We start from the raw sequence: 26,104 nt of genomic DNA on the forward strand, positions 1-26,104 counted from the left end.
CCAACACTGATGACAGCATATTTACCCGCTTCTTCTCGCTTCCCACATATTGCTCAAATTTAAATATAGCACATACAGTAGGGTGATGTAAGTTTTGCATTTATGTTCTCTAACTTTCCAATCCCACTCAATTGTGATTTTATTCAAGTTCTTCAAAACATTTTTTAAAAAATCTAAGATAAATCCGTTAACTCATTAGCTGACATTAAAAGCGATGGACGTCGCATCCACGTCGCATCCATTTGGTTGCAGCGAATTCGTTCATTCGCTGCCAGACCTCCCAGTTCAAATGGATGGGACATCTACTCCTGACAAACTACACTAAATATCATTGTCAATGAATGAATTTAAAAAAAAAAAAAAAATCACATCCATCTCAAGGAGGAAGTAGCTTGAACTCGGTGAAAGGCCTTGCGGTCACATGGACTCTTTTGCAATCAACTTTCAAGACTACTACAAATATAAGAAAATGCATGTAGATCTACAACAATAAAGACACTTTACTGTGCGTGATAACTGCATTTATTATTTATTATTATTGCATACATTATATACATTGGCATGACTATTAAGATAGGGGTGATTACGTTATGTTTGAAAAGGCAAAATGCATGAAGGCTTTTACATTTTACATTGCTTCACGCATGACCGAGGACATACACTACTAATGCACTTTTAATTCAAAGTGTATTGGGAAGGGTGCATAAAAAACGCATTGGCTGCCATTGACAGGGACAGATGAAGCGTAACGGCTTTAAATAAATGGTTTTTACATTTATCACATACTCACTTTGGTATATTACCATTTACAAGACAGAACTAGGAAAACAGAGAAACAACCTAACGAACGACCGTTATAGACTGGTGTGACTGCGCAGCTATGCTAAGACCCTCACAGTATTCCAGGTTATTTGGAAGAGATGAAGACAAAATCCTTTGGGCATCTTGTGGCACTCGTGGTGGGTCTCTTCATTTTCATACAGGAAGGCTTTTCCACCATTAACCCCTTAATGCCTGAATTTACATTTGACAAATATACATTATAAGCATTATGGGAATACATACGTAAGTCCATGAAAAAAAATAAAATAATCAAAAATATATATACACACACACAAATATAGAAAAATACATTGAAAAATATACCCAAAAAATGAGAAAAACGACTTTTAAAAAAAAGGTATGAAAAAAAGAGAAAATTTAAAGTGTATTTTAAATATTTTTTGGGAAAAATGAAATTGTTGAAAAGCTAAATTTAAAAATAAAGATATTTTCTTTATTTGTAATGTTCTATATTTACTTATATTTCTCATCTTCTAAGGATTGTTTTTTTTTTTTTTTAAGTTTCCTCGTTTTTAGCAGCATTTTTTAATTTTATATATTTAGTATTTTACATTAATACTATTTTTATGTACTTATGTATTCCTCCAATGCTTTATGTATATCTGCTATATGTGAATTCAGGCATTAAGGGTTAAATTCATTGGCTGCCATCGACGGCGATAGACGTCCAATCCATTGGAGGATTATCGCCGTTTATGGTCATGAAGCATGTTCATTCAATGCCACTGCAAGCCATCCCAGTATAAATATATTTGACGTCTATCGCCGTCATTGGCAGTGAATGAGTTAATACCCCGTGACCACCATGAAAACAAAAGATGACTTAAATAACATTCTATACATTAAACATAGCTTTAACGTATATTGTTAAACCGCACTGTGAATTGCAAAAGTTAATCATTGGTATTATTCATCAAAGGAAAAAAACAATATGTTGAAAAGTCTGCTTTTCATTATACCATACGTCTCCTTTAAATGTACATCTGTACAAGGTTGTATTGAAGGGAATGTGTATTCTTTGAACGTGACCATACAGCAGACTGCACATAGCATGCACACACGGCATTACCAAAGAATGTTAAATTTCAAATGGGCAGAATTCAGTTGTTAGCAGCCATCCTGGCTTTGAGGCGGTTGATTTTGAGAGGAAGCAGGCCCACCATCTCCTTACTCAACTCCAATTCCGACTCCACGGCCGCAGCGGCCTCGGGATGGGCCTCGCAGTACTCCACTACGTATCTGGACGACAGGCATAGAATTTATAAGCATTTGTGTTACTATACAACTGATACCCCAAAAAAATGGTACACTACAAATTGTGAATAAAAAACGGATGCATTAGAGTGGAAGTGCCAAATGATAATATTTAATTCAGAATACAACATAGATGCAGAAGATATACAGTTTAAAGGAAGACTACATAATTTTGAAGAGAAAATATTGTTTTAATTCCGAGGTGTCAACAAATCTCAAAAAGCTCTTTATCGCACCTTCCTCCTGATGCGCCAAATGTCTGGACTCCATGCTGACACATCAACACCCGGATCTTTTCAATCATGTAATGAACGTTGCGTGTCGTCTGGCATCGTTGAAAAATGCAAATGCAGCCTATTTTGTTCTAGAACCTGACTTTTCTGAATACAAGTGCTGTTCCAGATGTGCAAAGCTGCCCATGCCACAGGCACTGATGAAACTCCATACAGATGCAGACTTCTGAACTGAGCACTGATAACAACTTGTGTTGTTCTTGCCCTCTTTGGTCCAGATGACATGGGATCCCAGTTTTCCCACAGAGAAATTGGAATCATGATTCATTTGACTACAGAACAGTTTTCCACTTTAACAAAGTCCACTTTAAATGACCCCTGCACTTCTGGGTTTAAGATGGCAACGGCATATGACACAGTGGTTTGTGTTAACCAACAATGGTTTCTGGAAGTATTGCTGAGCACATTCTGTGATTTTCTTGCTTTTGTTGCTGTGCCGTTTAAGGGCCCAAAGATCACGGGCATTTTTCAGCCTTGACCCTTAAGCTACATTCACACCGGCCGCGTCATTTGCTTGTAGCGCGTCGGGTTCCCATAGAAAGTCAATGTATACGCGCGAATAGGCGCGTCAAGCTGCCTCGCGTCACGCGCCCCTTCGAAACTCAGTACATCCCAAAATGTCCAAATTGAGTGCTGCTCGTCATTTTCCCTTCAAAATGTCATGATACTCGTTACAGGAGTGCTGTCAGCATTGCTGCACAGATTGAAGAGGTGGGGGGTCAGCCTCATAGTGCTCATACCATACGCCGCACTCTACATCAAATTGGTGTGCATGGCTGTCAGCCCAGGAGGAAGCCTGCTCTGAAGACGGTACACAAGAAATCCTGCAAGACATGTCAACAAAGCATGTTGATTACTGGAACCATGTCCTATGGTCTGATGAGACGGGCGGGCTTTCTTGTGTACAGTCTTCAGAAGAGGCTTCCTCCTGGGGTGACAGCCATGCACACCAATTTGAAGTAGAGTGCGGCGTATGGTCTGAGCACTAACAGGCTGACCCCCCCACCTCTTCAATCTCTGCAGCAATGCTGACAGCACTCCTGTAACGAGTCACATGACATTTTGGAGGGAAAATGACAAGCAGTAATCAATTTGGACATTTAGGGATGTACGTAGTTTCTAAGGGGTGTACTCACTTTTGTTGCCAGGGGTTTAGATATTAATGGCTATATTTTGAGTTATTTTGAGGGGAAAATAAACTAATTCTATTATCTAAGCTGCACACAGACTACTTCATTGTGTCAAAGTGTCATTTTGTCAGTGTTGTCCCATGAAAAGATATACTTAAATATCTGCAGAAATGCGAGGGATGTACTCACTTTTGTGAAACACTAAGTGCAGAATATGAAATAGGTGAGAAACCCAACGCCATTTATGTTCTGCCAGTTCGAGCTATCAAAAGTGTTTGTTTGATCCAAAATGACTGTCATTTTGTCCTGCAAAGTACACATTAGCAAATTCCGTGCCAAATTATTCATTGCCAATCAGATTTTTCAACATGGGTGTTCTTTCAAAGCTATTCTTGAGTAGAACCTGAAGTATGTGAGATTAACTTCAGAAATTGAACATGACATGCTTTTATTTTGAGATGCTCACTGGAAGTATGTTTGCTAAGCCGCTAACCGTAAACTTTTCCACTATTTTTCTCATGCATGTCATGTCAGATTTGTTCGCATTGTTTGCAAATGCTGTTAAACAGCAAATTTTCATGTTTGAATTGTCACCTTATAACCACAATTTTGCATTTAGGAGAAGACAATGCCAATGTTTTATAGAAGGCTAAAGTAATTAGTACATTGTCTTTTTCCATTAGCCTCAATGTAGCAATGCTAACATATTACAATGTTTAGTATAAATGTCTGTCCTTAGGTTGTATGTCTGAACTTCAATTCTACGGCGTGTTGATGACCAATAAACATCTGTGAAAGGAACTGGAGTCTCATATGCAATCAACACGCACGTGTGCGTTGTGTGCACAGCACACACGCAAGCGGCGATAAACCACAGCCAGTTAAATTGCCGCTAAGCCTGTCGCAATATGCAATAATTCCATTTGATGAATAAAAATGAAGGCGGTAATTTTTCCGCTGTGATTTATCGCCTCGCGTGCACGTGCGGCAGACGTGCTGTTAAAAGTTCGGATTCCTCGTTACCAACTGCGCAAAATGCATCTTCGTTCCAGGTCTGGCAAAAACTAGTGCCGGAGCCAATCGTTCCCATTATATCCTACTCTTCAACATATACCGGCCGCGTCAGTGCTCCGGAGTGACTGTGGACCATCTATGGCGCGCCGGTGTTGTTGACGGGTGGGCGCTCCCGTCATGAGTGACATTTCACACGGGGCGGCTATTTTTCGGCACAACGCCGGATATTTACAACGAAGTCCGCCAAAACATTGTTACCGACTTGGCTGCTACGGACAACCACGCTTTGACAACGAACAGATGAATGAAATTAAGAGCGCTGTGCTTCAAACTCGTCCTGTTTGGTCAATTGTCATATGCTGGTGTTGTGTAGTAATGAGCAGACGTGACTTCAGCGGCGTTTGCTAACTTTTTTAATGCGCGCACACACTAGATATCATGAAATGGCAAACTAGATGTGCAACGTCCCATGCCATTGGCTACGTGAGCCCAGAGTGATTATGGGACATGTAGTCCATATACTACATTGATGAATTCTAAACTATCATGACTGAATGGAAGTTAAGAAGGCCAAATAAATCCATACCAGTGACTATAGATAATGTTGCAAATACTGTTAATTCAGTACGTGACACAGATTGATTCGGACCACAAACAGGATGTCTTGCTCATGTAGTAAACCTAGCTGCTAAGAGAGCTGTAGCAATCAACAGTGTGCCCTGCCTCATTTTACAAACAGTAAAGATTGTTCTCAGCACTTTTATACAAAATTTTTTCAGATCAGTAAGAAGCACATAAATATTATGCAATAAAATGCATGTTTATATGATGGCAATTTAATTTTCGCTCGTTAGCAAAAAAAAAAAAAAAAAAAAAAAAAAAAAAAAAAGAAACAAAAAATATAATAGTTTTTTTTTTTTTTTTTTTTTTACAAAGCTTTAAATGTATTGAATCGGATCGAAAATCGTGTCCCCCGAATCAAAAATCGTACCGAAGCATGACTTAACTGTATCGTTGCATCCCTATGGAACACCATTGCAGAAGCTATGACGGGAAAAGTTTTCATTTGCCTAAATGCTTATGTTATTAAGTGCAATTTTTTTTAAATTTATTTTTTTATTATTTTTTTATACATTTTATTTATTCTGTTTCTGTGCGGTGTCAATATTGTTGTTTATTACTTAAGAGGCATGGTCTATTGTTTTTAATTGTGATTTCTTAAAAAGTATTTTTGAATTTAAGAGTAAATATTTATCGCGTTCAAATGGGTGGACTTGATCTATTAATATATACTGTATTCGCACTGTGTTATTGTAAATTGGTTATAAAAAATTGGGGGGGGGCGCAATAATATCGCATATCGCAATAATTTATGAGAAGAATTATCGCACACTAAAATTTGTTGTCGCGACAGGCCTAATTGCCGCCCTAATCTTTATTTAACGTGCGATAAATTGACCTATTGCATATTGCGATAGTTGCATATTGCGATAGGCTTATGTTATACACGCAATTAACTTTTTTAGCCTCTTTTTGCTACCAGCCCCAACTTTTTTTCATATTTTTTTGACACCCTGAAATATCAAATCATAATATTTCTCCCTCACTTCCACATTATTACATTCAGCTTTTATTGTATTTGTGGTGTTCACCAAGTATTTGGGAATCCGGATTGAACTGGGAATCGACTTACTTGTAGTTTTCCAGCGAGTTGTTGAGGTTGTCCAGCTGCGTATGTGGGAGAGATGAAATCAGTCGGCTGTGCAGTCGGGCCACTCTGAAACGGGCCACCAGGGCCGGCCTGAGCACCTCCTCCTCCAGGTGCGTCGGAAACTTCCCATCAGGAGAGCGCAGAGAGTCCAGGAACATCTGGTAGTACCTGGAGAGGGCACGTTCAAAGTCAACGGAGCGACTTATTTCTAAATTTTTATTAGCCAACAAGCTTAATGTGTTCTTGTTCTCGGCAAACGTTTTCATTCATCCCATTTTGCTCAGTGGCCTGGTGCGTCATGGTGGCGTTTCATGGTGACATTGCCACTTTGCGGACGCTAAGTCTCAATTAGAGCTGAAACGATTACTCGAATAATTCAAGTAACTCAATATAAAAAATTGATCGAGGAATTTTATCCGCCTGGAGGAATCGTTTAATTTTGCCAGCTCTAAGCATGACATTTTGCCCGGACTACTTTTAATACGGCACAGCGCACTGATGACAGGGGCCTCTGAGAGCGTAGGACCAATGCCCGAGACAAGGTAAAATTAAGTTAACGTAGCGCTGATAAATATAAGATTAACGTTCCTGGATCTTGCCAACATAACGCTAGCTCTGCAGAGGGCTACGTTTCTATTAATTATGACTACTGTTGATGAGGGGCTTTCATACAGGCTTTATTTAATCTGTAAAAACATAATGAAGCTAACTGTCAATTTTAACTCGGTAGTGACTCATTGATGGATAAAACATCAAGTAGCACTGGTGCCTAATGTGCTCCAATACGGCAGGTATCATACATTTATTTTGAACACTGCAAAATCAAAATCCTATGAGGACCAATAATTTAGACTAACTTAAAACTTAACTAGAACTTAAAAATAGCTTGACACAAATGTAAATTCAATTGAAACACGTGGGGAAAAAAGCTAACTTTTAAGTGATGTGTGTGTTATCAAGCGTAATGACATTTTTAGGTATGAAATAAGAATTTTTTTTTTTTTTAAAGAAAATCTTACGTTTGAGTGAAAGCAGTGAATTTGTTGGGGGTTTTTTTCTAGCCACATCAGAGATTGCAATCGTTGGTTGCTTTCAACAATGTACATCTAAAATGAAGACATTGATTGTTTATAAATGGTTCAAAATTAGGTGAAATGTCTTGTTTTCTCATGTATATGTTCTCTCTTCGCTCTTGACCTTAAAAAATATGTTTTATCCAATTACTCGATTATTTGATGGAATTTTCAGTAGAATACTCAATTACTAAAATATTCGACAGCTGCAGCCCTTGCATCTACTGCCACAAGTTTTCAATTATTTAACAACACTAAAGGATGTAATACACCAGCCGCACTTTAACTTGAGAAAATTCGTCAATATAGCCTTTTAAAAACTTAATAAGAAAAAAATGATTGAGGCATTTCATTTGTAAAATACATGTTAAAATCTTTGTTATTGCAATCGTTTTCCTTTTCAGCACAGAACTTTTTTTTTCTTCTTTCTTCCAGAAAGAAAGCTGACCAATACACAGGGTCTGAAAGGCAAATGTATTTTGTATTGTTATCTTTAAATACCCGCTACTTTTGCGCGATCTTGCAATCCTCACTTGAACCGATCGAGCCGCTCCACATATGCTCTGCTTCCTGTGGAAATTAGGGGGCGAGCGTCAGCATTGCGTTGACGCGTTGTCAACGTGCCTGGTATATTAAAGGTGTGAGTTACCAAGTGTAGCAGTGCCTGTACACCCATGGTCAAGTGTTTTGAGAGACTTTGTTCATTCAATAATATGAGATGCGGGTGTACTACATTTTCAAACACAATCTTGCATATTTTTGATGAAACACAACTTTGCTAGTTTACTTTTTTTAAATACATTTACTACAAGTGTTCATTAATCACGCCACTAGCATATATTGCAAGTGTTTATACACTGGCTTCATTCATGTCTCCTGGGGTATCTACAATCATGCAGCGGACCAAAATGCTGCTCATCTGTGATTTTTATGAAGGATTCCATATCTTATGGAATGGCGTACCGCACGCAGGCTATTTTTAGACCGTGACGTCGCATCATAAAGCGGAAGTAAAGCCGAAGTGGGACATTATAGACCCGCCCTCGCATAGACACAACGTAATTTGTGCTACTATTCTCCGGTAATCTTTCAAAAACGAACATGCCGATCACGCATTGCTTTTTTGGAACTTGTAGAAACGACTCTAGACATTACGACACATGAAAGATGTTTTCTTCATACGTTTCCGGAAACCAAAAACTCGGGAGGAAAAAATGTGAAGAGCGAATTAACTTGCGCAGACTTTAACACCAGCTCGGTGAATCCATTCACATTTCATATGCAGCAAACATTATGTTGGGTTGGCATGGTCTTTCAGAGGACAAAAAGGTAAGCCATTTTTATATTTTTAACTTTTTTTTTAGCGTAACGTTGTGTTGTACTGCTTCTGTCTGACAATGAATGACCTGAAAAGAATTACAATGGTATCTGACTGCCACTGTTACCGTTTCTGTTATATATATGAAAAAAACAACTTTAGTAAGGGGGAAGTGTAAATAAATTATAGATTAAGATGTGTTATCAATGAAAAAATTAAAAGTGTTCGTTGGCTGTCACTGAGTAGCATTTGCGATCGCTACACAAAGCTAACTAAATTACCTCCAAGAACGGTAAGAGACATAGGACAACCAGAGGATATATAAGAAAGACAGGGCTGATGGAGTTGTTAAAACAGGAGAATGTCATTGTCAGTCGCGTCGACAAAAAAGCTAAAGCTATGCTTAGGTCGGCTCGTTTTTTTCGTCTTTTTCAGCCTTCGACACTCAAGCCATCTCTTTAACTGAACATTTTTATGTTCTTCCACATCTTTGCCGGTGAATTTGGCACCAGGCACATCATTTTCGGAGAGAATTGGTAGGTTTAGCTCTGTAAAATCTCCTTCGTACACGATTTCCATTCATTTCCTATTAGGGACAAACGGTGGCTTGTGACATGTTGCTTGCGGTACGCCATTAAAGAAGTTCAAAATGTACCACGCCTGCCCAGCGCCTTCTACTGGCTAAATAAAAAACTACAGACAACAATCACTCAAAAATTAAGTTAATTAATGTAATTAATAAGCCCTGAGACAGCCTTAGAATATACCTGCCAAATTTCATTCTGCTTTGCCAACAAATAACAGGAAAAACTATTTTAAATCCAATTAATTAATCAGCATAGAAATATAAAATAAAAAAATTGCCTCTGAGGATTGATGCATGTACATCTCTTGACTATAATTACCAAATTTACTCATGATGCCTCAACAAATAATGGAGGAGTATAAATTTTAATGCCGCAATTAACTCATTTGCTCCCAAAAACGTATTTATAACGCATCTAGGTTTCCATATATCTTAGATTGAATGCACAAAGCTCAAAACCCATTTTAAACAACAAAACTGGCCACTGGAGGGCAGTAGCGCATTTGGTAAGACCTCCCAACCAGATTCAACCAGTATAGCGTTGTTGTGACCGTACTGCTCGCCTAGCAAAGCCTGCTCCGCAGGCTTGCCGCTCAGGTCCCCCACACCCTCGAGCGTCCTGCACAGAAACGCGCACGGCCAAACCAGTTCACCCCCAGGAACTCAAGTTCCCCAGGCGAACGAGGCAGTGGTCACCAAAAAAGAAAGACTAAAAAAAAAATCCATCTTTACGAGACAGTCGGCAATTAGGGAAAAGTTTAACCGCTGTCGCGGCCACCAAGCGTCATCTCTCAGTTAGGTATGTGTGAATAAATTGTTACTTTGCAAATAGCTGTGTTAAAGTCAAAGTTATGTTTGAAATGTATGCATTTACAAAAAGCTCATTTTCTCCGTTTTTTTTTTCATCCGAAATTGGAAAATTGCTCAAACTAAGCTATTATCTAATGCTGATTTCTAAAGAATGGAAAGAGATGTGAACTTACTTTTTTTTTCCTGCTGAAAGAAGAGAGTCTAATCTTTCTTTTGGTGGGTTCCATGTTTATATAGCAATAGAACAGAATTTTCTGTGGGCCTTGCAAAATCAGTCAAAATCCAGTAAACCGGCCTGGAGCCAAGGGCCTTGCTCCAGTGAAAATGGCTGGGAGTGCATGAGTTAATGTAATAATCAGCCCATAGACAAAAAATAAAAATCCGGCTCTGAGGATCGATCCGTATACTGCCTAGAGCGGAGGTCAGCAACAGGTGTCTTTAGAGCCGTATGTGGCTCTTTAGCGTAGCCCTAGTGGTTCCCTGGTTTTTAAAAAATGTTTGAAAATGGAAAAAGATGGGGAAGGGAAATATTTTTGTTGTTTTAATATGGTTTCGGTAAGAGGACAAACATGACACAAACATTCTCAACGTTTTCCAATGCTGTAAAAATGTGCAGAATTAAAAATGTGTAGAATAAATATTACATTTCAACATTTCTGTCAACAAAGATTTGTGTCATAGCCTGCGACACACATTTCTATCAGCAGCACGGCTGTTGTAAACAAACTGTGGCGGCTATGTGATGGCCCATGGATACCAAAGGGGAAAAGAGAAAAATAACTGAGGAGAGCAGAGAATTCAACGTTTCTTGGGCCAAATCAATTGCATTCATTGCCAATGCGGAAGGATTTTCTCAATGTTTGCTCTGTAACGAGAAGTTGTCCAATCACAAAAAGAGTAATGTGGAAAGACATTTCCAGGGAAGGCATACTACTATTGCAGCCGAGTACCCAGTAAGTGCGACTGCATTACTTCTGGAGAAATTAGAGGAGCATAAAAACAGATTTAAGAAGTGGATTGCTTCTCCAACCTCCACTATTGCTGCAAGTTTTGTTGCAACCAAAGAGATAATAAAGCATGGAAAACCGTTCGCAGATGGTGACGAGTTCAATTCACATTTCAAGATAGCACAACTTAAGAGTTCAAGGTAGCATAACTCGAGCAAGTAAGCATAATTTGACATTAAAAGTTCTGCTTTCCCAGAAATCTAAGTTTTGCCCCAACTCATTTTATCAAGTTATGGTGTTAAATTGATGAATTATGAATAACCAAAATAACAGTAACTGACAAAAACTTGAAAAATGTTGAATTATGCTTACTTAAAACTTAAGTTAGCACAATTATTTCAGAGTGGGATCAGAGCCAAAAACATAATGTTCACTCACTTAGTGGCGGCAGAGCAGAGGCTGTTGAATTTCTTAATGGTGTGATTATCCAGAGACTGTGTGTCAGCTTGTCTGTTTGCCAGTGTCAGTTTCAGGTCCATCATTTCATTGTATGTGTCAGCCAGCTCATACATCAACTGTCTGCGGATCATGAGGTAGTACTGGGAGTTCAGCTCTGCAGAGAAGCAAGCATACATCTATATGGATTGGTTGAAAGAAAAGTGCAGCAAATTCAAGGCAAAAATACTACCGAGACAGATAGTCTCCAACATGTCGACGCGTCGTTTGTGCATTTTGCAGCGTCGCTCGATGTCCTCTTCAAAGAAGGCCAAAATCCTGAAGAGGGCGCTGTGATCTTGCAGGATTTCAATGTGATCAGTCACATAGCCGTCCATCAGGAAGTACTCCTTTGCCTTAGAAGGAAGAATTGAGATTTGAATTGTTTATTACAGCCAATGGCAGACTGAACTAAGTGAAGCAAAATACTCATCAGTAAAATAGTGAAAATGATTCGAAATGTGAATATTTACTTGGTGAGTCTATTTACATAGTGCACCTTTAAATTTACGAATTGCGCCACTGAAATTTCAGGTGACCGCTGACAGTGCTGCCCCAGTAAAAAAAAAGAAGGCCTGGCTATCAATCAATATGAAGTCATGAAGACATTATACATTGCACCCTTGCTCTACATGTAATCCAGTTCAATTTTAAGTAGGTGAGTGTAGTGCATGTTGGTTTTCCATTACCTGTGTGACATAGTTCTGTCCCACCAGAAAAACATTCCTGGCCTCGGTAAAGTCCAGCGGAAGCAAGCAGCTTACCTGTATATATCATATGAGCAAATCAAGATTCTTTTCAGCATGAATTTTGTTTCTAAAATGCTGGCCATTATGGATTGGTACCAGAGGTTGCGCTAGACTTTTTCGTTGTCTGTCATTTTGACTGACAGGGTCATAAAAATCCGGTCATAATCTATTTTTACCCGTCAATTAAATTTTTAAAATGATAATAATGACATATTCAATAGCAGTGTTGGTCAAAAGTGGTGCGTTACTTACTCAACTCTGAATAAATTGAAGAAACTACCAGCCATGTTGTGTCTACTCTCTGCTCTGTTGATTTGTCATCCAAGACTCTGGGTGCGTTCAGGTATGAGAATAGCGCACGTACTTCTGACTCCAAGCTGTTTGTCCCTGCTCATTCAATTAGGCTACGTTCATACTACAGGTCTTAATGCACAAATCCGATTTTTTTTGTCATATCCGTTTTTTGGGCGTGCCCGTTCAGACTGCCTTTGTCCATTGAGACCATTCAAGTATTACGCATGCGCTCAAATTTGCAGTCCGACACGCGCCGGTGCGCAGAAGCATCAAAACAAATGACAAGTCATCCGTCATTCCAGGGCTATCATATTTTGCTTTTCAAAAGGCGGACACAAATAACAGACATAAATAATCCCTGTTTAGGCTTATATTCACAGTTTATATGGATCGATAGCATGCACGCACTGTCCGTGCATGTCACACACTTCACATACGGGCAGTTTGCCCTGACTCTCCAAGACGGGCTGCAGCCGGACCCCTCTCCCGACTCTCGGCTGTGTAGGAAATGTTGAAATATAGCTCACATAGAGCAGAGAGAAAATCGATCATTCTCATGCTTATCCTCAACCCATTTTTATTTTTTTATGACTGTTGTCAAGCCCGGCCCTTCCCCAAAAGCCGTGTTCACTGCAACCTAGGCGCTAATAACGCACAACTGAAATCGGATTTGGGACACTGGACGGTACAGACCGCCGCAACAGTCTGGAAAAATGTGGCCCAGATCGGATTTGAACCACATAAAAAAATAACCCAGATCGGAATTGAAATGGTCCACTTCTATGCGACTTGTCCCGTTCAGACCATCAAGTTAATGCCTGACTCGAGTCGGAAAAACACAAAAAAATTGGATTCGTGCATTAAGACCTGTAGAATGAACGTAGCCTTAGACAATGCTCTCCAAAGCTTCCTAACGTTTCCGTGTTTGCTACACCTGAATGCTAGTTCGGACATTTTTCCGAGTAAGGCCAGCGACGTCATGCATCAAGAGAGACAATAGCTTATTAATATGCTCACTCGCCATCCTGTGGTCTGGGGTGTGAATTGCAACCTGTCAAAATGACGAATGGACTTCAGTTTTTTCCGTCACCGTTTTAAAAAAACGGTCAATGACGGAAAATATTCGGTTAACGCGACCCCTGATTGGTACATGCATGCTGACCTTCTCCTCCAGACTTGCAATGGAGTCAAATGTATCCTCAGACCCAAACAGTAGAGCGCTCTTTCTGCCCTTTTCTTCTTCCTCCAACTCAAGCCTCCTCTTCCTCTTTAACTCTTCTTGAAGATCAGTATCCAGCTCCCCAATGTTATCCTGCAACCACACACAAAATGACGGGTGAGTGCACAACAGAAAAAGTTGTCATGGTTTTCCCCGGTGTCATGAAAGAACAAGACCTCGAGCGCTTTTTTGGCATCCTCGAGGAGGATGAGACAGTACTTAATCCAGCATCTCGCAATCTCAGCTCGCTTCTGCCTCAGCTGATCCCGTCGCTCGCTCTCGATCTCACCTGAAAGAGCAGGAACAGACTTTTAGATCTATTTAAATTGAAAATGAATGCAATTGTACATGTTGATGATAGTTTTGTTACAGGATTTGATTTTTTTAACAACAAATAAATACATAGATTAACCACGTCACTCATGGATAACTAGGAAAAAGTGTTGTATACACTGCTGGCCAAAAGTATGGGCACCCCTGCAATTCTGTCAGATAATGCTAAATTTCTACCAGAAAATGATTGCAATTATAAATGCTTTGGTAGTAATATATTCATTTATTTTGCTTGCAATGAAAAAACACAAAAGAGAATTGAAAAAAAAAAAAAAAAAAAATCATTAACATTTTACACAAAACTCCAAAAGTGGGGCGGACAAAAGTATTGGCACCCTTTGAAAAATCATGTGATGCTCTTCTAATTTGTGTAATTAAAAGTACCTGTTACTTACCTGTGGCATATAACAGGTGGTGGCAATAACTCAATCACACTTGCAGCCAGTTAAAATGGATTAAAGTTGACTCAACCTCTGTCTTGTCTCCTTGTGTGTACCGCAAAACAAAGAAGACCAAAGAACTGTCTGAGGACTTGAGAAGCAAAATTATGAGGAAGCATGGGCAATCTCAAGGCTACAAGTCCATCTCCAAAGACCCGAATGTTCCTGTGTCCACAGTGCACAGTGTCATCAATAAGTGTAAAGCCTATGGCACTGTGGCTAACCTCCCTAGATGTGGACGGAAAAGAAAAATTGACGAGAGATTTCAACGAAAGATTGTGCGGATGGTGGATAAAGAACCTCAACTAACACCCAACAAGTTCAAGCTGTCCTGCGGTCCGAGGGTACAACAGTGTCAGCCTGTACTTTCCGTCTGCATCTGAATGAAAACGGACTCTATGGTAGGATACCCAGGAAGACCCACCTTCTGACCTAGAGACATAAAAAAGCCAGGCTGGAGTTTTCCAAAACTTACATGAGAAAGCCAAAAACATTTTGGAAAAATGTTCTCTGGTCAGATGAGACAAAAGTAGAGCTTTATGGAAAAAGGCATCAACATTAGGCCTGAACGATATATCGTTTAAACATCGCCATCGCGATGTGCGCATGTGCAATAGTCCCATCGCAAGGACGTGCGATAGTTTTTTAATTTCATTTTTTTTAATCCACAAACGTTTGTTTTGAGGAAGGAGAGGGGAAAAAAAGCGCACAGCTTCTCTTTCTCTCCAGCAAGTCATCGGCTCCTCCCCCTCCCCCTGCAACAGCGGAGTGGAGGGAGGAGGGGCCGAACAGCAGAGCGGAGGGAGGAGGGCCCGTTCTCAAAGTGAAAGCAAGCAATCAACACGTTGGAGGAGCAAGGAAGACTGTATCCAAAAGGAGTTTTGGAAGTATTTTGGCAAGAACAAGACTATAAGGGACAAAAAACAGCCCTGTCGACAGTGCCTCGCCATGGTTGCCTCAACAAGAAGTAATCTGTCAAACATGTGGGACCATTTAAAACGCAGGTATCTATGCATTCCTGCTACGAGCTCCCCATCAGAGGCTTTTTAGCACAGGTGGGAACATTGTTAAATGCCAACGTTCTTGTCTCAAGCCTGCTATAGTGGATAAACTAATAGTCTTGGCCAAAAACCTATGAGACCCAGTTGAGAATTGCTGAGCAAGGAAGGTGGACGATATGCAGACAAATACATAACACAGCTGAAGGAATGTCTTTTCTTTTTATTCATGTGACAGCTATCAGGAAGGCAGGAAATTTGGGAGTTAAAATGGTTCTGTTATTCATCACAGTTATTTGCAGTTATTCAGTTCAATTATTTACAAGTTCAATTGAGTTTGTTTCTTTTATATTTAAATTTATTGTAAACCGTATTTTTCAAATAACTATATATAGTACAGCTGCACATAGAGTTTTGATACTTAATATTTTTGTTGAAATATTTTTACAACTTTGTTGCCGTTTTGCAGTTTTATATTGTTATATTTTGTGTAAACAACTCAGGGGACTAATGCACTTGCACTTTTATTAGTCAGATTTAATATTTAAGTTCAAATATGTTGACAACTTTGTTGTTTAACTGAGGTTTTTATGTATTGTTATAGTTTGTGAACTCTTTTGTCATATTTAATATTTTTGTTCAAATATGTTGACAACTTTGTTGTTTTACTGAGGTTTTTATTTATTGTTATAGTTTGTGAACAACTTTTTTATTTGTCATATTTAATATTTTTGTTCAAATATGTTGACAACTTTGTTGTTATTTTACAGAAGTTTTTATTTATTGTTATATTTTGTCAAAAACTTAGGGGACTAATGCACCTGCTCTTTTATTTATCATTTAATTTATTTGCTGCTGTTGAAGTGTAAAATATTGTATTCAATAAATGATCTATTTTGTGCAGACATGACTTCCTGGATACCTTCATACAGAAATCTTCATCATTCACAAATTAAACGGTATTATATGAATACACTGTGGTCACGGTGTGTTATGTAAAGTATTTCCAAACAGCTATTCAAGTCATTTAGTGAAAATTTCTTTAAAAAAGATAGATCTTTTTTTTTTTTAATATCGCAATATAATATCGCAATATATTGCAAACCTAAAAAAAATCGCAACAATAGTTTTTTCCAATATCGTTCAGGCCTAATCAACATAAGAGTTTACAGGGAAAAAATGACGCCTTCAAAGAAAAGAACACTGTCCCCACAGTCAAACATGGCGGAGGTTCCTGATGTTTTGGGGTTGCTTTGCTACCTCTGGCACTGGACTGCTTGACTGTGTGCATGCCATTATGAAGTCTGAAGACTACCAACAAATTTTGCAGCATAATGTAGGGCCCAGTGTGAGAAAGCTGGGTCTCCCTCAGAGGTCATGGGTCTTCCAGCAGGACAATGACCCAAAACCCACTTCAAAAAGCACTAGAAAATGGTTTGATAGAAAGCACTGGAGACTTCTAAAGTGGCCAGCAATGAGTCCAGACCTGACTCCAATAGAACACCTGTAGAGAGATCTGAAAATGGCAGTTTGGGAAGGGCACCCTTCAAATCTCAGAGACCCGGAGCGGTTGGCCAAAGAAGAATAGTCTAAAGTTCCAGCAGAGCATTGTAAGAAACTCATGGATGGATACCGGAAGTGGCTGTTCGCAGTTATTTTGTCTCAAGGTTGTGCTACCAAGTATTAGGCTGAGGGTGCCAATACTTTTGTCCGGCCCATTTTTGTAGTTTTGTGTAAAATGATAATGATTTTTAAAAAATTAAAAAAATTCATTCTCTTTTGTGTTTTTTCATTGGAAGCAAAATAAATGAAGATATTACTACAAAAGCATTTGTAATCGCAATCATTTTCTGGGAGAAATAAAGCATTATCTGACAGAATTGCAGAGGTGCCAATACTTTTGGCCAGCACTGTATGTTAAAAAAAAAAAAAAAAAAAAAAAAAACGGTTTGAATCTAATTTCTAAAATTAATTAAGTTTTAATATGTGAAATGGAAGAAAAGAGCAGCATGATTGAATGTTTGTCATTCTCAATGGCACTGAAAGAGTTAAGAGCAAATATTTTATTTTTCACTTTTTTAATTTATGTACATTTTTATTTACGAAACAAGAAGGGGGAAAGTGGTAACAATTCTCTATATGTTAATCATTATCAATAAAATTTTAAAATATAGCGCATAATTAATTTTTTTAAATGTGTATTTTTTTTATCTCAACATTTCTGAGTAAAAGAAAAATGGGAAAAACTTGGTTTGAAATGATTTACTTTTCTAAATAGAAAAAAGGGAAAAATAAATATTCTAATTTTTATTTAAGTTCGTTCATATCTTTTAAAACAATGAGAAAATAGTATGTATTCCTTTTTTAATATTTCTTTACATTTTAAAATTTAAAAAAAAAAGATAAAAAATGTACATATTCACATTTTTATTTTTACGTGTTCTCTTTCAATGTTTTTGCATTTTAAAAAAAGGTTATAAATTTTTGTAGTCCTGTAGTCCTCGACCTTTCATAGAGAACTACATTAATTGTATTTACATTTAATTTTAGTGAGAAAAGAAGTCCTTGCACATGATTCAATTTAGCGAATAACACAAAAGTTATGTAGCACGCCGGATCTGGTGCCCGGGCCGCGAGTTTGACACCTGTGCTTTATAGAGTTTGAATAAACCTTGTGTGCCGCAAATATATTATGACCCGAGGAATGGCTGAGAACATTTAGGTGAAAATAGTCAACAGAAACACTCACTCTCTTGAGCTGCAGCCTCTGAGGGAACTTCTCCCGCTAAACCAGATATGACTGTAGCTGCTGAAAGACAGTGTCTGCCCTCCATGTATCTCCCCTAAGGAAATACCACACAAAAACCTTGTGACTCGTACTGACTAGCCCACAAATATGCGTGCACTGTAGAAAATATGATACGCATAACAAAAAAAAACATGAATGATTATGAACAACTTAAACTGGCCAATTTCCAGTCATCCAAGTCTCACCTTTGTTATGTAATACTGTGAAAGTGTAGCAGCGTTCAGAGCCCACTCCATCGGACTGAACTGATTCAACTGCAGCTGTCTCTGCAGGGTGCTGTGGCAATAGGTGGCAGCTCGCTCAGTTTGACCTGTCAAGGAACAATAGCAAAAACTAATGTAGTGTGGTGCGATATGGAAAAATCTATCACGATATTTATGTCACGACATTGATATGCCACGATAATTTTTTTTTTTAATGGTGAAAAAAATATAAAACACTTATGACCATTTTTCCCTCTTTATTTTATTATTGACATTAAACTGACCTGCCACAGAAGGTTAATGTGTCAAGCAATGCTGCAACCTAAAACAATCCAGTGTAAATAGAAGCAGCTCAAAAGCATAAGTATTTTCAGTCAAATATAAATATATCTAATTGTCTACTAATACAGAGGTCCATCAACCACAGGGCCGCGGACCGGTACCGGTTGCAGCGAAATAAATAATTTATTAACGACTGCCATCTGGCCTAAGGCTCTTGACACATCAATATCTCTGTCTACTCTATAGACCAGGGGTCAGCAACCTTTTTGGTGTGGCGTGCCACTTTCAAATTTTCTTATCAATCAGTGTGCCACACCAAGATTAATGACGCACATCCGAATTTTACAGAGCTGTAATTTTACTCCAAAGAAAACATGAACATACGTTGAAATCTTGCAACTACAATTCTTCTTTATCAAATAACTAAAAAATAAAAGTATATTGTAGAAAATATCAAAACTTGAGCATCATCTTATGTAAACATATCACACACACACAACCCATCAAGAAAAGAGCGTGATTCTCAGTGCAGGTCTCTCACAGTACAGAGCGGGCTGTTTTAACCTTCAAAGTCAGGCGACTACTCTGTCTTTTTCACTAACAGTGAATTCTATGCACAATTTTAGATTTTATATAACAAATACAAAAGATGCCTACCTTAATGTGATCCCTGGCCCTGTTTTCCATGAATTTCATGTTTTATCTCGTAGTTGCGTTTGACACTTGTTGTGCGACACACACACAACGCTCCCGAGGCATAATGCACAGAGCAAACGGAAGTAACCAGCCAACCAGTTGTTACCGGCACCCCCAAGGGGCCGCTGTCCCCTACAGTATGACCAGCTTACTAGTTAAGCGTAAGAAAAAGAGAGGCAGGGAGCAAGGTGTTGAGAGAGAGTTGTGCGAAGAGCGCCATGAAAAGTGGCTGTGTCCCATGCTGGTTTTAGTTTTGTTAATTAAAGTCTCCAGCAAAATACCATCCAACGTGTCACTGTGTTTTTATACACATCACCACCTCTCTGAAGTAAGCACCGGGCGAATCGACGACAACAAGCCACGTTAATCGCCTGTCCACTACACCCTACGGTGCAGAGTTGCAATTACCAAAAAGTGCAATTGGTAACACAGTGTACTTCCGCCAGCTCTCTGATTGGTCGGCTTCGTGACATGTTAGTAGCGTGGGCTGAATTAAACGCGCAGAGAAAAAAAATCCGACAAGCGCAGGAGTCGAGAAATTGGGGAAGAGCTGGAGGTGTGCTCAAAATCCATTATTGCTCGCATATAACGCCACAGGCAGAGTGGGTGAGAGGGGCGGTCCCGTAAAGCCCCTAAATAACAGGGCGCGCAACTGAAAATGCCTTAATTTCCGGTAAAAAGGCACATTGTAAATGGGCTCGCTTCCGCTATCCAAACAGCTAAACATGAAAAGGTTCACACTCTGGATGTTTTCAGTAATCCTTTATGTGTGTCTTTTCTTTTTCATGAAACTAAATGAAAAAATACATGCAATCAGCAACAATGCTGCAAATAACAAATGCCATCCATATATGCAAACACAATTAGCCTGTAGTCAGTAGTTCTTAATTAGAAATATCAAACACATTTCCCCTCAAACATGCAACCTAAAGACAATATAAAGAGTGTAATTCTCAATTTGACAACAAAATACTCACAGACGTTGCTCTAAAGGACACAAATGCCACTCAAGTTGTGAGAGTGGAGCTGCCATGTAACACACTGAATCCCATTTGAAGAACTTCCTAATTGCATTTTTCCTCTACTGTTTTGGAACCAATAAATACAACGGCCACAAGATGGGGCGCTTCAGCAAGTGATAAAGATACAACCGACAATAAACATAACACACATTTTTTTTTTTTTTTGCCATGCCCTCGCGTGTCACTGGTTAACCCTTCGCGTGCCAGTGCTGACACGCGTGTCATAGGTTGCCGACCCCTGCTATAGACTAATCAAAGTAAAGATTTGTATAGGTCGCCATCTAGTGGTTGGCCGCAATTAATAGGGTGTTTGCACACCTATAGACCCTACTCACATGACGTCACAACCACGCCTCCGCGCCATATTGTCCGTCAACTCATCGTGTTGATGCATTACCGCTACGTAAATTCCTCCTATTATGGTGTGTTTTTCTGCTCGTTAACATTAATAATCAAAATGGTGAAGGCGTGTGTGGCGGTTGGTTGCGATAACAGAGAAGATAGACGGAGAGACTTGAAGTTCTACCGTATTCCGAGAGACCCGGAGAGAAGAGCGAGGTGGACTGCTGCAATTCGACGAGAAAACTGGGCTCCAAACGATTACCACGGATTATGTAGTAGTCATTTTATATCTGGTAAGATGCATTTAATATATGTTTAGAGGGTTTTGGGCTGACAACCACAATTAAGATCATTGCGAGGCTAATCGCCGACAACATAGTTTCAAATTCAAGATGCTTATTTCTTCCACCATCATTACATTTTGAATAATATTTAGCTGGTACCAAGTGAAAGAAGCTGGCCTCGTCTACGGATCATCAGTTTAACAGGTGTGTGATTTGGTGTGGTAAAAATGCGGGGGGCTACCTTGGCTGATTTACATAGAACAATATATTTAAACAAATTTTAGCAAGCCCTTCTGTGTGTCACCTTTGCTTTATTATTTTTTTTAATTCATAATTTCAGCAGTCTCGTCTTTGTGGCGTTCTCTTTCGACACTCGGGCTCTTGCGAAATACTGCTGCTGTGAAATTAAACTAGCTTCAAGTTGCTATAATTTCTCGCTGCCTATCTTCCCTGTAATGTTGTCGTACATGTCAGCGTGTCTTGTTCGGTAATATCATTATCGCGTCACATCGAACTCTTTGAAAACAGCGACTGTCTCTTTGCAAATGAGGCAGACACAGTTGTTGCGTGTTTTATTGAAGAAATCGTCCAATATCCACCTATCCTTGAAGCGTCGGCCATCGCAGTCAACTTTTTTTTTTATTGATTGTCGCCATTTTAGAAAATTGGAAGTAAAGGGTCACACGGGGTAATGTTGCTTCGAGTGCTGCTCTTAAAGTTTTTCAAACTTTTGTGAGAATAGGCTGATTTTGTGAGGACAAGATAGTTGTCGATATCAGGGTAGCAGATGTCAGGCAGAGAGGGCGAAGACAGCGGGTCGAAAAATATCGATTTAGGCATCAAATATGGATCTGGCGAATGGATAGACTGAAGCTTTTCCACATAACGCCTTTTATGCAACGCATCCAATGAGTTTACAGCGTCTGAAAGCACCGGGGCTTCCATGAATTGCACTATAAATTGCAGGACAAATTGAAACCATTGAGAATACGGATAAACAATGACGGACAATATGGCGGCTGGATACAGCGACACGTCATTCTGTGACGTTGGTGAGTAGGGTCTATAGCAGGCCAGCACCAGTCAATGTAAACAGTAACTTTAGCTGCTGCTGGGTATGTGCTGCAGGCGGAGACGTCTTTGAACATCTTTTTTACGGGGAAAAGGCCACCTGCTTAGCCAGAAGAGGAGCCTACAACCAAGTCCATTCTGCATAATATTTCGCTAAAAGCTAGCAAACGAGGCAACAAAAGCAAATGCACCTAGAGCATCATACCTCATGACGAACCGTATAGCTAAAGCTAAGAAACCTTTCAACATTGGAGATAAACAAATTATGCTTGTGACAACGGATATTTGCCGACAAGTTTTAGGAGAGGCCGCTGTCAAAAAAAGGTTGATTCAGTGTATGTTGAGTGAAATTTTTCCTGCACTTAGTATTCGTTTATAGCCTCGACGTGTTATTTTATATTTACTGTCATTTTCTGCCACACATTGCCGGTCCATGAAAAAAAGGCCCACATTGCACCGGTCCTTGGTGCAAAAAAGGTTTGGACCACAGTACTAATACTTTTAAGACTGATGTATATTAAGTTAACATAATATCATTAATAATGATTAATGTCGATATTGGGACAAATAATGTTGTTTGTGTTCTGTGTGGATTATTTGTGTAGCTATTTTCAATTGTCTTGCATGCATTACTCACGTACGGTTGGTATAGGGAGCCAATTGGCTAGCTGAATTCCATCAATGTATGCAAGTCAGAGCAACTTGTGCGCCATCTGTGGGCCAAAATGGGCATTGCAGGAACATGTCTATTTGTTGCGATCATGACGATAAAGATTTAAAATGTCGATAGAATGTTTTACATCTGTTTGGTGCTATATATTGTCATCAGCACTACACTAATGTACTATAATTTTCAGACTATAAGACGCTACTTTTTCCCCTTCGTTTGAATCCTGTGGCTTCAGCTTATTGGCTGCTATTAATGGTGCTTGACGTCCAGTCCATTTGAAGTGTGAGGTTTGGCAGCGAATAGATTGGACGTCTACTCGTGACAAACTAATCTCAATTCACAATAGAAGGATGAAAAGAAATACATGATTGGGCATCAGGAGCGCGCTATAATGCGAAAATTAGTTAAGTACTGGATGAAAAACACTCAGTTCTTTAGACATTTGAAAGAGAAAGAACTCACCAAGGTTTTGGTAGACCTGAGCAAGGTAATACATAGTGTGTGTATAGGCTAGCTCAAACCTGGTAAAAGAAGAGATGCTGATTAAACTGGAAGGAAAGAAATGAGCAAAGATGGAAAAACTGGACAAATAAAGACCTACTTTTTGTTCTTTTCTTGATGTGTCAACATCTTTTCATTGGTAGTGAAATACTCCACCAAATCAGTGGGGGGACTTCCATCCTGCACATGATTCATGATTCATCTAAATAGCCGTCATGGTATTTAACAAGTAATCTTACCTCCTTCATGTAGCGCAAGTAGATGGCCTCAGCCGTCTCTAAGAATCCTTGTGCCATTTCAGTCTCATCCCGACCTGCCCACAGGATGCCCAGCTGGTTCTGAAATCAAACACAATCAGGGTTCCCATGATTAATTGACATGAACCATTATTACATGAATTAATTATTATATGTAACGACTCATTCACTGCCATTGACAGTGATAGTCGTCAAATCCATTTCAACTAGGGTGGCTGGGTTTGAGGGATCATGTTTCTCTGCCAATGACGGTGATAGATGTCCAATCCAATTTGTGTGCAATTTACCGTATTGGCCCGAATGAGACGGTGTTTTTTGCATTGAAATAAGACTGAAAAAGTGGGGGTCGTCTTACATTCGCGGTCTAGACGTCATACCCATTCACGAAGCTAGATGGCGCCAGATATCATTGAAGCGATGTTCTGTCATGACAGATCTCAGCTACTCTCAAGTTTAACCAGTTTGCATTATTTTATTACAATGTTTTTCCTTATTCAGATTTGTTTCAAGACTACAGTTACAGTTCGACTTCACTTTGAAGGTTAATGCAGTTATTGCAATTTTGTTGTTTTATCACAAAAGATTGGTTTATTTACATTTCAAAAACCAGAAGCCATTCATTTACAAATTTGTGATTGCACTTTAGTTTACATATTTAAATGCTCAGATATTAAGATTTGACTGAGGCAAAATAACATGCTTTTTCTCTCAAATATATTGTTATAATCATTTGTTTCAGATGTACTGTAATTATTTTCTGTATAAAAATTTGGTGTTCAAAAAGTCTTTTTTCAAACTTGAGTCTTGAAAAAAAAGGGGGTCGTCTTATAATCAGGGCCGTCTTATATTCGGGCCAATACGGTAAATAAAATTTTGGAAGTTTTTTTGCTATTACCATTTTTTTGCGTCACCCTGTATCTCAAGTGGTAAAACTTCCATAATTGGAAGCTGACTAAATATTTTTTGCACCACTATAATTTTTTCAAATTATTATTTGTTTACACATTTTTTAATAAATGTTTAGAAATTGACAAATTGGCAAAATCTTAATTAAAAACTCCACTTACAACGACAGCTATCCAATTCATTTCAACTGGGAGGACTGGCTGTGACACTGACAGCCACTCTTTGTCAAAATGGATTGGACGTCTATCTCCGTCAATGGCAGCCAGTGGGTTAAATGAGTGCCCTATAAACTGGGAGAGCTGTCAGTGTATGATCATATTTCTGTGCCATGGACGGTGTAAGACGTCCAATTAATTGAGCGTTAGGGTCGGCACTGAATAAATTAATGGAATTTCATGGAACCTGCATTAAATATTAGTTTAAAAAAATAAGTAATCATATTTTAAGGTGAAATATTTACCCGGGCATGAATGAATAACGACACATTCTCGGTTGACACTCTGCATTTCTCCAATAATTTCATACAGTTCATTAAACACTCTTCGCCGGCCGACAGCTCTTCCGTGTCCACATGGTTCACACCGAGGTAATATTCCACCGCCGCCAGCCTCGCGGTCCTCTGCCCGGTGGGCGAATCGCCGCCGAAGCCCCGCTCGAACATTTCCTCCAGCTGACCGTCCACCGGCTGCTCGCTAGACCGCTGGTCGCCGCCCTGCGCACCGCCGTCTTCCTCCCCGTCACCGACCTCAAAACTCTTCAGCGAGCAGTGTATCTCCCGGAGGAGGTCTCTGGCCTTGTACTTGGAGCGAAAAGGGTCATTTTTAGGGTCGTTTCGAGATTTGACATCTGTTAGGTTTTGGGCGTTGGTAAATTTTTCGCAGATTTCGTTCCACTGTTCACTGCTGATGGACGCCATGTTTGTTTTCTTCGTTTGATGCGATAGGTGATTGTGACAACACTGACACCTATTGGTGGAAATAAATAAACAGCGGACTCATGAAGCTCACATATAAGGATAGATGTACGAAGGCGGAGTCGGCATAGTAAGTCACTGACAGCCATTTTGAGTCGGGGGTTTTCGATGGAGGGCTCTGTTGTAGCGGACGTAAACTGAATGATAAATCGCCACAAAAATACTCATTTTTTGTTTGGCTCCGAGGTAAAAAGGCCGACAAGAGATGACGAACGTCTCCTTTGGCTAACAGCGGGCACCAGACATCTAATTTTATATAGCTGAAATATATGTGCTCGCCTCGCTGTTTTTATACGCAGGCTTTGTTTACTATACGATACGTCATCCTTTTTTTCACGCCTTTTTGGAATTCCAAACAAAACAATTTGGGACTCAGCGAAATTTAAATTGGTATTATTTTTACATGAATCTAAATTTTGTGTGCTTGAGGTTTTGTTAGGTACTTGAAAAATGTATCAGATATGGAGATCTTGTTAACCCTTTATATTCACTCTTTGTCGTCTTTTAAATACTGTTGTATCTTTGGCTGCCAGTGACGGCGATAGACGACCAATCCATTTTGACTGCATGTACACTTTTTG

At 39.2% G+C, this 26,104-nt stretch overlaps 1 protein-coding gene across 1 annotated transcript; it reads right to left on the minus strand.

Annotated features, from left to right (window-relative positions):
• Positions 1 to 513: 513 nt before the first annotated feature.
• On the minus strand, positions 514 to 25,712 carry kifbp (kinesin family binding protein). Its single transcript, XM_057837343.1, has 13 exons — positions 25,011 to 25,712; positions 23,627 to 23,725; positions 23,488 to 23,567; positions 23,349 to 23,407; positions 18,502 to 18,626; positions 18,257 to 18,350; positions 13,913 to 14,025; positions 13,680 to 13,829; positions 12,164 to 12,238; positions 11,668 to 11,830; positions 11,418 to 11,592; positions 6,228 to 6,413; positions 514 to 2,082 (listed from the first exon to the last, which is right to left on the minus strand). The coding sequence occupies exons 1-13, from the start codon at positions 25,464 to 25,466 to the stop codon at positions 1,944 to 1,946; spliced, it is 1,914 nt and encodes a 637-aa protein (XP_057693326.1). The 5' UTR covers positions 25,467 to 25,712; the 3' UTR covers positions 514 to 1,943.
• Positions 25,713 to 26,104: the final 392 nt, after the last annotated feature.

The sequence above is a fragment of the Corythoichthys intestinalis genome, chromosome 1, assembly GCF_030265065.1.
Source record: "Corythoichthys intestinalis isolate RoL2023-P3 chromosome 1, ASM3026506v1, whole genome shotgun sequence".
Taxonomy (NCBI): domain Eukaryota; kingdom Metazoa; phylum Chordata; class Actinopteri; order Syngnathiformes; family Syngnathidae; genus Corythoichthys; species Corythoichthys intestinalis.